Genomic DNA, 15,653 nt, shown 5'->3' on the forward strand with positions numbered 1-15,653 from the left:
ATAAAAATGCATAAAGATTATTATGAGAGCTATCAGTGGTCTGTCTTTTACAAAACACTGCCATTCAGTTTTCTCAGAGTTCTTTAAAATCCATGCTTTTTATATAATTGCAACTTATTAATATTAAAGAGCTATTCCATGATTATGAAATCCATTTGTGACAGAATATTTTTTCACTTTGGGGGCAAAATAGGTCATTTCACCATCTAGAAAATTACAGTGCATTGTTCTGTCCTATATTCTTAATCTCTAGTTATATAAACAATTTTATTTATTCCCCAATTCATTTTGCATCTGGATCTCTGATTAAGATTGATTCTGAGCCTCTTCCCCCATTGTCTCTTCATCTTTGCAACTGATGATTCCCAGTCTTCTCTCAGAATTTTGATGTTTCTCCCTTTGCCACTTTATTATTATTATCTTTTCTTTATTTCATTTTTATTTTTTATGTTTTTAAACAAAACAGAACAAAACAAAACATTTATAGTATTTGTTTTTGTCATGAATGATCATATTCTGGTCATTCTTACATATATATAGATATATACGTATACGTATATATCTATATTCTTACATATATACATGTATATATAATATATAGGAATGGGAGAAAAAGGTGATAAAATCCATTTGAATTCATATTCAATAAAGTCCCAAACAAGAGTATAAGAAATACATTCCTAGTTCGAAGTTACAGAGGGAAAGACTTGGTGAAATGGGTCAGACATACAACAGTTCAATTTACTACTAACAGCTAAAATATACAGTTTGGTATGTAGCTCAGCTAAGGTTCCTAAAATCTATGCAAAGCAGATTTTTATAGTTTCGTCTGGTTTTAATTAATGAAATACATTTGATCAACTGTTTGACTTTTATTTTTAAAGATGAAGGAGCTTTGTCTTGTATCTCTGAATGGGAAAATGCTGCCTGATACAGTTGTAGAAGTTGTGAATTCATAAATGTTGTATAAATGCCTTTTATTTATACATATATATACTTTTTGAAATTCATGTCTAGGATTGAGACTCATTGTAAAGCTAGCATACATCAGCATCATGACCTTCAGCGTTGTACAAAGGACAGAGCATCTTAGAAGTAATAAGAAACGCTTCATTATTTATCAAACTTGATTATATTTGTACTACATGAAAGAGGACTGTTATTCAGAATTTTTCTGGTATTTCTGGTAAATGTAAGAAGAAATAGGATTTTTTTTGTTGTTCTGCATCTACAGTAACTTCCCTGTTCATATCTGTGATCCTGATCTTTTTGATACCTAAAGGAAAAATAAGAGCATTCTACAGAAGACGAATGTGTGTTTGGAGTTAACTGATGTAACAACTACCTTCCATGTATTTGGCACTGAGATGGATTCATTTCATTGTTGAAACACAGGAAACATTTTTACTTACTGTGTGGCTTGAAGTCTGCATTCGTGTAATTACTTATGCCAAGTAGTATTCCTTTTATATAAACAGTTAATCTGAAATACTGTAGTTTTGCACCAGCATGACATAAAACAGAATATAGCCAGTGGTTATTTGACAGTCTCTTGTATTTTCTTTTTTTTTTCTCTCTTTTTTTTTTTTCTTTTTTTCCCAGTATTTTCAAATTGTAACTCTGCAAAGTAATTTGGGAAATAATTTGTCCTACAATATGTCAGTTTGTTTGATGATTTCTTGTTAAGTTAACATGGACTGGAAAACAGAAAACTTGGACTCTGTTACTGAGAGAGATGGAGTTTTGTTCCAGTTTCTGTGGATTTGGCCATTTCATTAAATCTGGTAGCTCTTCAGTTTTCCCAGGTTCACTTTGAGCTTGCCTTAAGCAGTCTTCTCTGACTGTCCTCGTATTTTCCCCAGCTTCTGCACTTCTCATAGATACTAAATCGGAAAATATTAAAGCGAAAGAACAATTGTACATGTATGCATGTATTTGTAATTCCATTTTTTTTCTGAAGAATTACCCTTGTAATGTAATATTTTAATTTCTGCACCTCTGAACTTTTCATGATACTGTAGTAGTACGTGGAACAAACATAGAAGCACGTTCTAACATTCGTATACTTGCTGCCTTGCACACATGCAGCCAGTAAATTAAGGAGACCATCATTTCCAGCTGTAACATACTTACCTAAGTTACTGCTACTTTACCTACACTTTCCTGTTTTATTTACCTTTTCGCCATTCTCTGAATTTTGTTTGAACTGCATTCTTTTTGTTGTTTTTCAATCAGAATGTGTAGCCATTTCTGTGGATAACACTAAGATTTAGAATTTTTAATGCTCATGTGTGTTTCCTACTCAGTCTTTCCTTCTTATTTTGATTAAGCTGACTGGTGAATACGTGTGAAAAAGCATTCAAATCGAGCCATATATTTGCGTGAGCTCAGTGCCTAGACATTAAATATAATAGATTGTGGTTCTGTTTCATTTCTGGAACTCCCAATTAACTGTGTACTTATTATGTATTTACAAAAATATCCCTAAGATCCATCAAGAAACAGTTACTTTATTTATCTGAATATGGTTTCGTGTATGTGAATACAAACACACGATGTGATTGATACCAGCATTATCAGATAAGCCTCTGGAACATTTATTGGGTGAAATCATCTTTACCTCATACTAGTCTTTCAGGCATAATGCTGCTACAGCAGACTGAGCTAGGTTCTGGCCCCTTTTGTGAATGAAGGCAAAAAATATAACTAAGTTCCAGATGACAGATGCTGCTTTTATCATAGAATCGTGTAATCATGGAATCATTTAGGTTCGAAAAGAACTCCAAGATCATTGAGTCCAAACTTTAACCTAACACTGTCAAGTCCACTATTAAGCCATGTCACTGAGCTCTACATCTATATGTTTGTGCAAAGCCATTCAGTCCTGTTGGCTTTCAGGGGTTGGACACAAAGGCAGAATTTGAAGAGCTTTTTTCTGTTCAAAGTGATGCATGAACTAGAACCCTGAATGGCTGATGAACTTGGCAGGGCTAGCACTTGAAGAAATCATTATATCACTCACAAACTGACTGCCAGAAGCCATTGAAATATAAGTTCTGACTGCTACAATGAAATTTCTGCAGATTTCCTTCAGAATATAGAAATTGATAATCAACAAAACAAAATTTCTGGTAGCCTGGAAAGAAGAATTTGATGTGAGTTAATGTGAAATATATTGATTTATTAATTATACAGTAAGAAATAAATCAAAATTATTCTTACTCTTGTTCCCAGAGCAGGCAGGCAAAATCAGTGACTAAAAAAATTAGAACAAATGGAAGGAATCTCTGCTTCCACAGCATGTGTTTAACTTACTGAATTCACTGTTTCTGTATCAAGTAAAATCCTATGGCTATACTCTATAATAGCTGAGACAATTTTATGATCTTCAATAACAATTGCTAACATTGTTTTGTAGTCTGTGGTGAGAATTATCAGAAATTAAGTCCCGTATGTGATACAACACAGTTTTTGTTTTGTTGTTGTTGTTTTAATAGTATGGTGGGCTAATTTCCCAGAACTAGTTTATGGCTCTGCTTAGGGCTCTTTGTGTGTTTCATAGAAGCCCTGTACTTACAAAAGCCTTGAAGCAGAGCCATTAAGAAATATGAATCACAGGAACACGGAATAGATACTGTATTTTGATGTACTCTCCATATTGGGAAAATGAATAAATGTGGAATGTCTTGGCACTGGTAAGGCTTTTGACATAATGGTTTTATAAATTAAGTGGAGGAATATGGCCTACTCTATTACCTTTATATGAAATTCACGATCAATAAAAAACAGACTGGAAAAAATGAAAACGGACATAGGAACATCCTTCATCTGTGGAAATATGCAATGGCATGAGCTAAAACATTTCTAACTTTGAGGAGAAGTAACCACTGTAACAGCTTATCTGAAGATGTTGCGGAAACCTTTGTATGAATATGTTGGATTACCCGTCTCCCAAAGCCTGTGTAGGTATAGATTCAGTCCAACTTCAAAATAGGGGGCTGGGTTAAATGATATCTGGAAGTCATATCTAGCCCTGCATTTTTGTTGGAATACTCTATTTCTAAGTCTTGCTGTTACTTTGTGCAGAATTATATATAGGTTTTCAAATTTACTTACTGTAGGAAGAGCAGGTTAATTTTCAGATTAGCGTATGGAATTTGGAATTCGAAATTAAGCTTCTATATAGTTATCTATATATCAGTTTTCTGAGCTTAGCATCAAAACAGGTTGTCCTTACATTTACATAAAAAGAAACAAATATAAATTATATCTAATCAATAGCATACTACAATATTAGCATACAGTTCATAAATGTTTATTCTTTTGTGACACGTGGTATGAGGTATAAAATGTGAACAGTGAAGCACAAATAAGTTTTCAGTCCTGGAGATACATGCAGATGTCAGTGGAACTGTGGTAGTATGGTTAAAAAATTTTTTTTTTTTTTTTGCTTCTACAGAAATGTATTTTCTGCAGACAGAGAGTTAAGAAAACCTCTGGTGCCTGCATTCAGTGTTCTTATGGACGCTGTCCAGCCTCCTTCCATGTAACCTGTGCCCATGCTGCAGGAGTGCTGATGGAACCTGACGACTGGCCGTATGTTGTCTACATTACATGTTGCAGGCACAAGATCAACCGAAATGTGGTAAGGAATTTGTTTAATGATTCGTAAGCAAACAGAATTACAGAATTAAAACATGTTTCTGGAGGAAATGGAAGAAAGAGTCCACACCATGAATAATATCTCTATCATATTTCCGTACATAACAAACTACATGTATTACATCTCGAAGTTTTTTTTCTTATGCTATTACCTGGGAGAAATATTATTTGATATGCCTAACGTATTTTTGCATTAGAGTCATTGTTGAGTGTTTTGTTTTGACAGCAGAACAAGTCTCTGAGTTCGCTGTTTTGTTAACTTCAAATGTATAACAAATACCCAGATCACAGTATCTTTCAAATACTCACAGATACTAGGAGATAAAGGACATGGTGTATATGTAAATTCTTTGTACCACAGCCAAACAATGTCTTACAAATAACCAATTACAATCATTCTGTCATCTGGCAAAGCAACACTGTTATGTCAGGAATAAGCATATTATTACTGTTTCTTTTTATTTGTAGCCTATGCTGAGGAAACCTTTAATTTTAGATGAGACACATGAAGAATTTGTTTTAACTGTCTTGTAGGTTTTAATATCTTTTATCCCAACAAACTGTTACTGTCTCAGTTAAGGGAGAACTCTTGCAATTTATCTTGGGCTTTTAAAAGTGTATTTCGCTTCCTAGCAAACTAGAAGAAATTCATGCGGTCTTAATAAGGAAATAACTTGATAAGTGAGTCAAGTCGGGAATTCTCAAGTTGCAAACTGTTTATTTGAACATGTATTTTATCTCCCTTTCCATGAAAAGTGAAAGAAACACAGGTAATATCTATATAATGTATGTCTTTCTTTCAAGAGTCTGTCTGAATTTCAGTCTGCTGGTGGTTCATAAAAAGGCAAACAAATTTTGTGTCCCCATTTAAAACTCCTCCAGAAATGTTATGCATTTTAAAGATTTTTGCTTTCCAAAAAAAGTGAACATGTGACACCAGTACACTTTGCATGGTTGTTATTCATATATTGTTGTTCATGTATTTTCTATGAAAATGAGTTTGGTTCATGTCTGTTGATGATACAGCTTCAGAAATAACAAGTAAGTTTGCTAGCAGAAAAGTTGTTTTCTGCAGAATGGTTTTAAATATTCCTGCTGCACTCTGTATTATTTTGTTTGTGTGAATTGTAGTGTAGTATGCAAGTAAGGCTCTGTGATTAGCTACCTACGGATAGTAGGTCATGTGTTTTTTTTTTTCGATTTTTCCTCTTTGACCGTGTTCATTTCTGGGCATGAAATACAACACTCACATCTTTTTATCATCAAATTGCCAGAACTACAATTGAGAATGGGTGCACCAGATGGATTTGTTTTGATTAAAACTCCCTTATTCTCAAGAAAATGAGAAAAAGAAGTTATATGCAACAATACTAATGGGGAAAAAAAATACCTAAGAATCCGTAATGATTAGCAAAAACAATACTTAGGGTCAGAGAAAGTCAGCTGGAAGCAAACATACCCGTGGGTGATATTTTATTTCAAAAGTGTGATCAGAAGTATCAACTAGGCAGGCCCAGTTACTTGCATTTAGAAAGTCTTTAGAAAGGGCAGTTGGGGTAGGAATTACAAAAAATCCGCTGTTACATGTTTTTGAGCTGTTTTAAATCATTTTGTGCTATTATTGGCCAGTTTGTACCTTTGTGGTACACAGTGTATGAAGGGATGCTGTTAAGTGGAAACTGGAGATCCTTTTTCCATTGAACTATGAGAATGCAGTGGTCGTTCCTTGATATTGTCTGCTAACTACTGCCAGCCTCTTAATATTTTCAAAAGTCTAAAAACATGACATACGAAGGAAATATTACTCAAAAATCATGAATTAGCTTTTTTTTTTTGAAATGTCATGCACCGTTTCAATGCCCAAATTGCAGTTCAGAGGAACAAGCTTAAAATGATGAAATTATTAATCTTTGTCAAACAAATCTTTATTATATTTAGAAAGAAATTGTAAAGATCTTCCATTAAATACTGTAGTCAGATGACATTTCTAGATAGATATGCATTAGGTGCCTATTTCAGGATAGCTATTTATTATGATTTTATATACATATAGTTTATGTGTATTATTTAACAAGATTTTTGTGTCCTGACATACAGAACATGCAGGGAAAAGTCATTTTCACATGCAGAAGGAGAGGTTAACCTTTTTTCCATTGTGTCTGGTTGTTTTCTGTATTTCTGCTGCTATCTTAGTTCATCCTTAGCATAGGTACTGCTAAAAAAAGTCATGCTTTTTAAACTACAGCTTTCTCAATAATCTGGTAACTACCACAGCTGTTTCTTTAATCTGATAGACTCCGTTACGTAAAAGCTGTCCATTCTGATCAAAACTGACATTCTTAACATCAATAAATTCTTAGGATTTTCTGACAGGAAATGTCCTCTGGGACATGCAATCAATTGTAGAGTGTGCTTGTCAATATTTTTTCTGGAAAATAAATCAAGAATCCTATCAAGACAACATACTAAAAATAATCTTCTCCTTGAACTAGGATGCATTTCTGTTTCATCCTTTATTTTTGTAATGAACTACGACATTTCTTCTCTGAAAATTTTATCATTAAATGACTGTATTGTCTATTAAAATATTATGTTATGCTTATTCACCTTCTCAGAAAAGTTCAATTTTCAGACTTCAGAAACATTTAAACCTTGTAATAGGGGTATTTCTTCTTGGAATTCTGTGGTGTAATCTCAAACTTCCGCTTTCTGTTATCTCATGGAAGTAATTCAGTTAATACTCTCCAGTTCTGTTTGGTTTTGTTGTTGTTTTGTTTTGTTTTTCAAATAAGTGAATAGACTAAAGTAAAAAATTATCTGGTAAAGTCTTCTTAGAATAAGAAGCTCTTGATTTTATTTTTCCTGGTGAAGAAGGTTGCCTTTGAAGTGGGAAGTTCATGGGTATACATTAGGTGGGTGTTGATGTGGAACAGCTGTCAGCATCATGTGAGCTTCTGAGCATTTGCTGACTTAGAAAGTTCTATTCTTTTTTTTTTTTTTTTTTTTTTTTTCATAGAAACTGTTAAGCAGTTATTGATGTAGAATTTTTGCATAGTTTAACAACCCTGGTACAATTCTGATTGACATAACTAGCTGTATAGAATGCAAAGTGAAAAAAAAATATTGCTACTAATATAGTAGATAAGTAAGTGATGAAGAATGAATCAATGCTGTCTGAAGTCTTAAAGCAAATGTTTAGCACAGCCTTAGCTAAGAACGTACCCAGATACACTGCTGTAGACAGCTCTGACAAGAACCGGATATGCATTAAATTATGTCATCCCAGACAGCAAAATACAAATTATGAAAAAACATATCAAAATCCAGTACTTGAAAACCCCACCTTTTAAAACATTACAAAACCATCGTCTAAGTTCACCACGTGCTCTCCTCAAACACTAAAAAAAAAAATTACTTATATTGTTAATTGCTTAGGTGTTCTTGCTCCACTGTCAAATGGTTTGAAGGCATCAAATGCAAAAATATTTTTGAGTGCTGTAATTTCTTATTCTTGAGATGCTGTTTGTTTTCTCATAAAATGCAAAAACTTTGAGTGTAAAACAAATTTGTGTGATTATGACTGTGAGGAACAGTTTTGTGTTTGAAGATTTTCTACTGAGCAGTGAATTGTTATCAATTCTGCTTTAACGTAGATACAATTCTGATGAGTCAACTGGTATTTTAAAAATTTTCCTTCCGTTTTTTCATTTTTTCAAGAGAACTAAAGCATGTGAGAAGGCCATTACAGTTGGGCAGACAGTCATAACGAAACACAGAAATACACGATACTATAGCTGCAGAGTCATAGGAGTGACATCTCAGCTTTTCTATGAAGTTATGTTTGATGACGGCTCTTTCAGTCGAGATACTTTTCCTGAAGACATCGTGGTGAGTACTTTCTCAGATACCTGTTCCCTTTTTTATCTTTTTGTTTTGAGGGGGTTGGGGAAGGGGTGTTAGGTAGTTTCACTTTTTATTTCTGTTTCTGAAAATTAGAGAGTTGGAACATCTTGAACTATGACCTTGAAGAGGTAATGTCTTAATATTTGGTTAATGTTTGTTACTTTTGCTGCTGAGATCGATTATTTTCTAATGGGCTTTGAAACAGTGGTTGTTCTAATTAGTCTTTGCCATTTGACCAAATGTGTCAGAAGTAATCTTACAAAGCCTTTTAATTAAATAAGAAATATGTATTTAATAAAGGATATGAGAGAGGGAGTTCCATGTATCCTTATCTGTCTCTCAGAGATAACTTGTAAAAATTCCTTATTGAATAGAAAAATCCTAATATAATGGGAAGAATAGCTCTCATGAATATGTTATAAAAACTTGTTTACACCTTCTGGTGTGTAGTTTGTGAGATTACATTATTAATGATAAAAATCATTGGGGAGGAGAATGTGTAATTTATTGCATTCCCAAAAAGCAATCAAGATTTTGATTTCCCTTATGCACTTACAGAAACTACCATGTTTTTCAGAACTGTTACGGACCACACTGTGCACTTAGTGTATATGAACAGAATTTGCAGACAATTGAGGAAGCGTTCTGTTTCCCTCCATATTTAGAATGAAGAGATCAGACCGTAACCTTTGTTCTGTTCATCAGATGTTGCATGATGTTTGTGTCACAACATGACTAATCTTTTTTAACCTTCATGCTCCTCTGAGGGTACTTTGTGCTGAGCTGATTTTTTGGTGTACCTCCTGCTAATTATCTCTAGAAGTTGGAGCCTCCAGGGAGCACTGGCATGCAGAAGTGCTGTGTGTTTCAGGACCAGTTTTCACTTAGCCCTATGGCCTGCGCTGTATGCAGAAGGGGAGAGTCTGGCATACACATAAGAATATATACTTTATTAATATATGCTCCAGGGGCACAACCCCTAAGAGCATTCTCTATTCTTTTTCTGTAAAAATGTCTTCGAGCTGTTCTGTTTTCTGAAACCCTAATGTTTTCCTGGAAGTAGCTTTAGCAGACAGATATCATCAGTGAAAAGTATACTGTTGTTCTTAGAAGCTTCCTAGTTGTTGAAAAGTCTGATGCCTTTTGAAAATACAGCATTTGAAAGGGTACATTTCAGAGCGGTATATGGGGATTGAGCTGTTTACCTCCCACTGGTGTTAATAGAAAACAGTCAGCAAATCCCTGTTACATGTCTTTGAAAATCTATCCTTTAATTTGAAACAGTCTGAAAGGCTCTATTAATGATCAAAGGCATTTTGATTTAGGATGAGTAAGATTTAAGCAAATGTGGCTATATTGTTATTAGAAACCCTTCTTTTGTGTATGCCTGCATCAAGGATCTGGTATGGCAGGGATGAGAAACTGCTTGCCACCCTAGTGGGGTAGTCTGATCCAGAGCTAAGACTAAATGTAATCAGGTCTGGATATGCCTCAGTGCTTCTCAGATAGTGGATGAACAACATATAATTGTTTGATGGAAACAGCAAACGAATTTCACGTTCCTTAGAGAAATCTTCTTGTGTTTTCATTAGATAATATACCTGCAGCAGTTACTGGAAAGGAAAAAAAAATGTTTTTTCTTCTGCCTGGACTAAAACTTGCTAATCCATGCAATGTGCGTATCTGGTGTTAGTGCTGCTGGGAGGACTTATTCATCAAATCTGGTGTGAAAGCAATGTTGCTGCGTATTGAAGAACTTATTTTTCTAATCTGTTTTCACTTTTCAACTAGCTCACAAAGATAGCAGCAGCTTTCTGCTTTTCCACTGTACGCTGAATCCACTACATAATTTCAGCTCAGCTCACAATAGGCCACAGTTCCAACGTTCAGACACAGTGATTTATTTTTAAGGAGGAAAACAGGGAGCAGGGAAATTTCAGTCTCGAAGCTTCTTTAAACTGTTTGAATGTAAGCATTCAGTAACTACTTAAACAGGGTATACATTGTTCTCTTCTCATATGTACTTTTCATGGTTTATGTTCACATTTGCTAAATAGATCAGGATTTGTTAGCTGTAGGTGTTAGATATATAGGTGCAGCTATATAGGTTCTTTTTATTTCAAGTTATTGCTTGGGTACTTTACTTGATTTCTACCTTGTCAGAATTTCTCAGAGTAATCACTCTTCAATTACAGTGTTTAAACCCATTAGATAGCTTTTTGATGTGCTAAGCAGTCAGCTTTCCCTCTACCCAGTGGGTGGGAGAGGGTGCAAAGAAGTGTATGGGTACATTTTTTTCTGAACAAAACAGCAGGACAACTTCCTCTGCAAGTTACAGAAAGACTGCAATGAGGGGGATAGTATGTGATATTTTAAAGGAGGTGAGATGACAGCTTTAGTGGTTACCTTAACCATGCAAACACACAAGTGGGGAGTGCATATGCTGCAGCCCTGAGTAACTTCCACCAAACAACTAGCACGCCACTTGCTCCTTCTTGAAGGATTAATGCACTATAGCTTGTCACACAGCCCCTAGCTCAATACGAGGAGGAGTTCTGTCTCACTCAACAGGACAGATGTCAGTTAGAATCTTGCAATCTGTAAGATTCTGCGTCAGGAAATGTCTCAAGTCTTTGGCCTGCTCAGTTAGGGAGAGCTTCTCACAGTTGTGTTTTTTTTTAATACCTGATGGACATGTCTTCAGTGGTACAGCTAGGCAGTTTGCTCGAAATGAATATCCTCAGTCAGATTTATTTAGCTGGGAGTTTTATTTGTTTCTCTGTATATTGTGGCTGCCAACAATGCCTACCAGCAAATATAATTAAATGTACATGTATATACATACATGTATATATGTAACTTGGAATTAGAGCTAAGGATGCAGCTCTTCCCACATTACGTTACTCACATCTCAGCTAAAGAGGGAGGCCTTGCAGCATACCTGGTTGGAAAAAGAAAGGTCTCAACAATTTGTATTTATGTCAAGGAAGAAAAAAGATTGCAGAGTCAACATGCTTTGCTAAATGTGAGTGTGTGGGGAGGTCTGACTAAAGGAGAGGTGGCACACCTCTCCTGAAATGATAGATGTTGTTTCAGGCCACTTGCCCTACCCTGGTTCAACCATAGCCAGTTTACACAAAATTGTTTGCTGTCATGGTTTCACCTTGTGGCTGTCAAGCAAGGTAGGTAAACAAAAATGAGGGCATTTACTCACGCTGCCATGACATACCCTACATTGTGTTTTAGCTTGCCATCAGGGGTATAAATTTAGGGATTCTTCTTTCAGATGTTGAAGCTCACCTGTGGATTGTTATGCCCACAACCTGAAGTGGACTTTACTGATTAAAAGCAATATATTGAATACCATCGTAAATGCTATTGTAGTTACAGAATGCGGCTGTAAACATCCCTTACAAGCAAGAGCATCATAAGAGATGAGGAAGTAAGATGACTATTAAAAGGCATTTGGGCATTTGGCATTAAAGGGCATGCTATAAAATTAGTAGAAATGTAGTTTAAGACACCACTTAAACTGGAGTGGGAACAAGCAGCAGGAACAAGAAATTTTTGCATGTATCAAACTGATCCGTCCAACACCTTGCTATTTTGTCTGTCACTGTTTCTTAACATACCCACAGTGACACCTGGAATCCTTAACAGTATTATGCTGATACTAATGTAAGTACCTTTTTTTGGGAGTGGAACCAAGAGAGCCTTCAGCATGAAGAGGACAGTGGAGATTAAGCTCCTTCTGTGTCTATCAATACTTTAAATTCACCACTGTCAGACAAGGGAGGAACAGGGCTATTTAGAAATCTGACAGCTAAAGTACATCATTGAAATTATCAAGAAAGCTACAACTTCTTACAATGTGCACCTAAATTTCACACAGCCAAAAATTATTATTTTCTGCTCTCTTTATAATAAAATGGAGCACATTTTAGTTACTAGTATTTGAAGAAAAACCTTCCAGTATAATAGCAATATAATTTGAGAAGCTGTTTAAAAAATAAACCTTTTCTCAATCAGAGACTTTCTTTGCAGTCCTCTAGCTCAGTCCCTGCCAACAAATGCTCACTTTACACCCTTGCAAAGTTATGAAATGAAAACTTTAACAACTCATGACCCACACTCCAATGTATACATATACTGTGTGCATAGGCTTGCCAATGATCTTTCCTTTCTTGCTGGTTAGGAACTCACTGAGATTCTGAATGATCCTTGCTAGCCTAGATGTCTGCCAGGGGTTTGAAGCTGCGTAGTTTGAAGCTGGAAGTTGCCCAAGACAAGGTGAACTAATTGCATTGTATAGGTGTAAGAGTAAGGCTGAATACAGATTGTCCCAAGGATATTATTGTAAGACTGTTGAGAGACAGAAAAAATTTACTTCATCACCCTTTGACATATAGAACCAATGGGATTTATCTGGGCAGTTCTTCAAAAATTATTTCCTCCATGGGCGGACTGAAGGGCACATCAATTTAAAACTGCAATGTACCAGTATGTAGGTGGGACTTTTTGCAACTGCAGGGAAGAAAAGGTAGTGCTTTGGGGGCCCTTGAGTGTCAGTGCTTCGGATATAGCTTCAAGAACAAAATCTTACTTCTTTACAAGAATTTCTCCCTAGTAACTTTATCTGTATGTGACTAGTGGCTTTCACTGGCAAGAAGGGCTGGAATAGTTCAGAACAGTTTTTTTTTTTTTTTTTCATTCATTTCTAAAGTTGTTGGAAAATGAGGCTTTTGAAAGGAAATAACAATGAGGAATGATGTCCAGAGTCAGATGTCCAGAGTCAGAGCTAAATGTTGTGTCTATAGGAGTGTGGACTGATTGACTGGACACTTAATCAGCTTCTCAATTTCTGTATGTGTTAATACGTGTGGCTACTGCTTTTGAAAAATCATACTGCTTGAACAATGGACCTTTGGAAATAGTAGGCTATCACATAAGTCTCAACAATACTTCAATATCCAACTAGATATGAAAATAGAGGACTTGTTTCTGGCCCTGGTCATTTTGTAAGGATGCAGTTCTTTGACAATCTGTCCAGCAAATCAGAGTTGTGTAATTCGCCTATCAGCCTTGTCTGGCATTATAAATGACTAAACTCCTGACTGGTTTCAAGCAGTTTCTTTTCTGCATGCCTTCTTCTCGTTACCTCTTCTGACAACTGTTTTCTGCTTGTCTACCTGTTCAAATCAAAACCTTAAATAGTAGTGCACACTTGCTTCCTTGTATCTGTGAAGGATCCATTAGACTTCTGACAGAGAATAATAGATTATTGTTCATTTTATTATACTGACATGTAAATCTGTAGAGGATGGCTAAGGAAATGAGGATGTTTGAATTCATGCTCTCTCTGGGCAACCCACAGATACTTTGGGTGCACTTCAGTATCACCAGCACCAGCAATTTCTGAGAACGTAAAACAGAAAACAAAGCAATGGATTTTTGAAGGAAACAAGAGGATAGATTGTATTTGGTATAAATTTAGTCAAAAGGTTCTCAAAACTGGTTGCATGATGTGGGAAAATCGGTCTAATGAATTAGGTGTAGCAACCTTTCTTTTTAAATTTCTGAACTGAGATAATGTTGAGTCTTTGAGCTAAATAATGCAATACTCGTACTGTACTCATACTGGGCTTGTACTTTTTTTTTTTTTTTTAGCATTATAAACTCACCTGATATGTAGGGGAGGTTACTGCTCAGCAATTTGTCCAGTGTGAACATTAAAAGACACTTCTGAAAAATTCTGGAAAGCAAGTTTGAAAGCTGTGTGAATTGTCTCGGAGGAGGAAATTTGTGTTTCTTTTCCTTGTTAAATAGATTTGTAAAAATATATTCAGGATTTTGCATTGTTGTTTTGTTTAAAATATTTAAAAATATGTGAAAATGTTAAAAATGTATATATGTTTTGAAGAACTGATTTCAATTTCACGTGAGCTGAGAAATTTAATTTAGCATTGTTTTCTGAAATTGTGGAATTCACTCAATTTGCAAGTGCTGATACACAGAATGCTGTGCTTTACACATGCAAATCACTTTTTGTGTCTTCTGAATACTAACACAAATGAATTTTTGTTTTCAAAACTGTGGTCTTATTAAGTTGAAATCAAACTTTTTTAAAAATAAAAGAAATGTATTCAGGGTGGAGGCTTTCATTCCATCTTGTAACACTTGAAGCTGCAAAGCATTAAAATATGCAATAGCCTTACTTGTTGTACAGTACTATACCGGTATTCATTTAACTGAGGTCCTTTCACTTTACTCCATTGTGGAGAACAGAAGTGATTTTTCTTTGTTTTTTGCTTTTTCTTGTTTCCTGTTATACTAGAAAGAGTAGAAACATAGTAGATAAGCATAAAAATAAATATAGGATAGATTAAGAGCAAATTAAACCCTCAAATGTAAGTATTATCTTTACACAATTTCCTGTGTATAATGTCCTTTCCACCTTATAATGGAATACTTCATGGAACCTTATCAATATAGATTTTACACGAGTTAAAGGTAATGTTTTCATAGTTCAGCGTGAGAAACAAAATGGAAGATAATCCATTACTTTGCAGTTTAAGATAAAATGGCTGATTTTGCAGTGAAGCAGCTGAGTGACAGAAATGTACTGAAATGCTTGTGTTTGCTAAGTGAGTGTACATTCATGTCCAGCACTGTGATGAACACCCCCATGATGAGCACGTGCAGCACAGTGAAGACTCTGGAGTCAGATTGGAACCACAGATGAAGTAGGAATGCTGGGAGTGGGGGAACAGCATTATTTTGCCTCCCAACTTTTTTCAGTGGTAACCAAGAATTATAGTGTTTTCATACCTGGTAATTTGCCCTATTTGCTGTATATTTCGGTAGTAGATTATTTCCAAACTTACTGTGTGTGTTATACTGGGATGGGGAGAAAAGCTGGAGCAGAATATGAAGTGTTCATTGCAGTCCTCTGACTGCAGTAGATCTGCTAGGAACTTTAAATCTTCAGATTTTCATACACTGCATCTGACTGTGGGCTCCCTAGGAAGAAGGAGACATGGATCTACTGGAGAGTCCAACAAAAGACCACAAATATGATTAAGGGACTG

The 15,653-nt window shown here is 35.3% G+C and overlaps 1 protein-coding gene across 4 annotated transcripts in view; it reads left to right on the top strand.

The window, feature by feature from the left end:
• KDM4C (lysine demethylase 4C) overlaps positions 1–15,653 on the top strand; it is a 286,545-nt gene that overhangs the window by 252,663 nt on the left and 18,229 nt on the right. For 3 of the 4 annotated variants that reach the window (XR_014619288.1, XM_084304804.1, XM_084304805.1), the window contains exons 18-19: positions 4,460–4,645; positions 8,380–8,550. Coding sequence is in view for 3 of the 4 variants with exons in the window: in XM_084304804.1 (XP_084160930.1) it covers positions 4,460–4,645; positions 8,380–8,550 (357 nt within the window). In the remaining variant the exon portion in view is untranslated. Of the gene's footprint in view, positions 1–4,459; positions 4,646–8,379; positions 8,551–15,653 lie in introns of those variants that run through there. The other variant, XM_084304806.1, reaches the window with a different exon arrangement.

Source organism: Netta rufina (assembly GCF_964035555.1).
Source record: "Netta rufina genome assembly, chromosome: Z".
NCBI classification, from domain to species: Eukaryota; Metazoa; Chordata; class Aves; order Anseriformes; family Anatidae; genus Netta; species Netta rufina.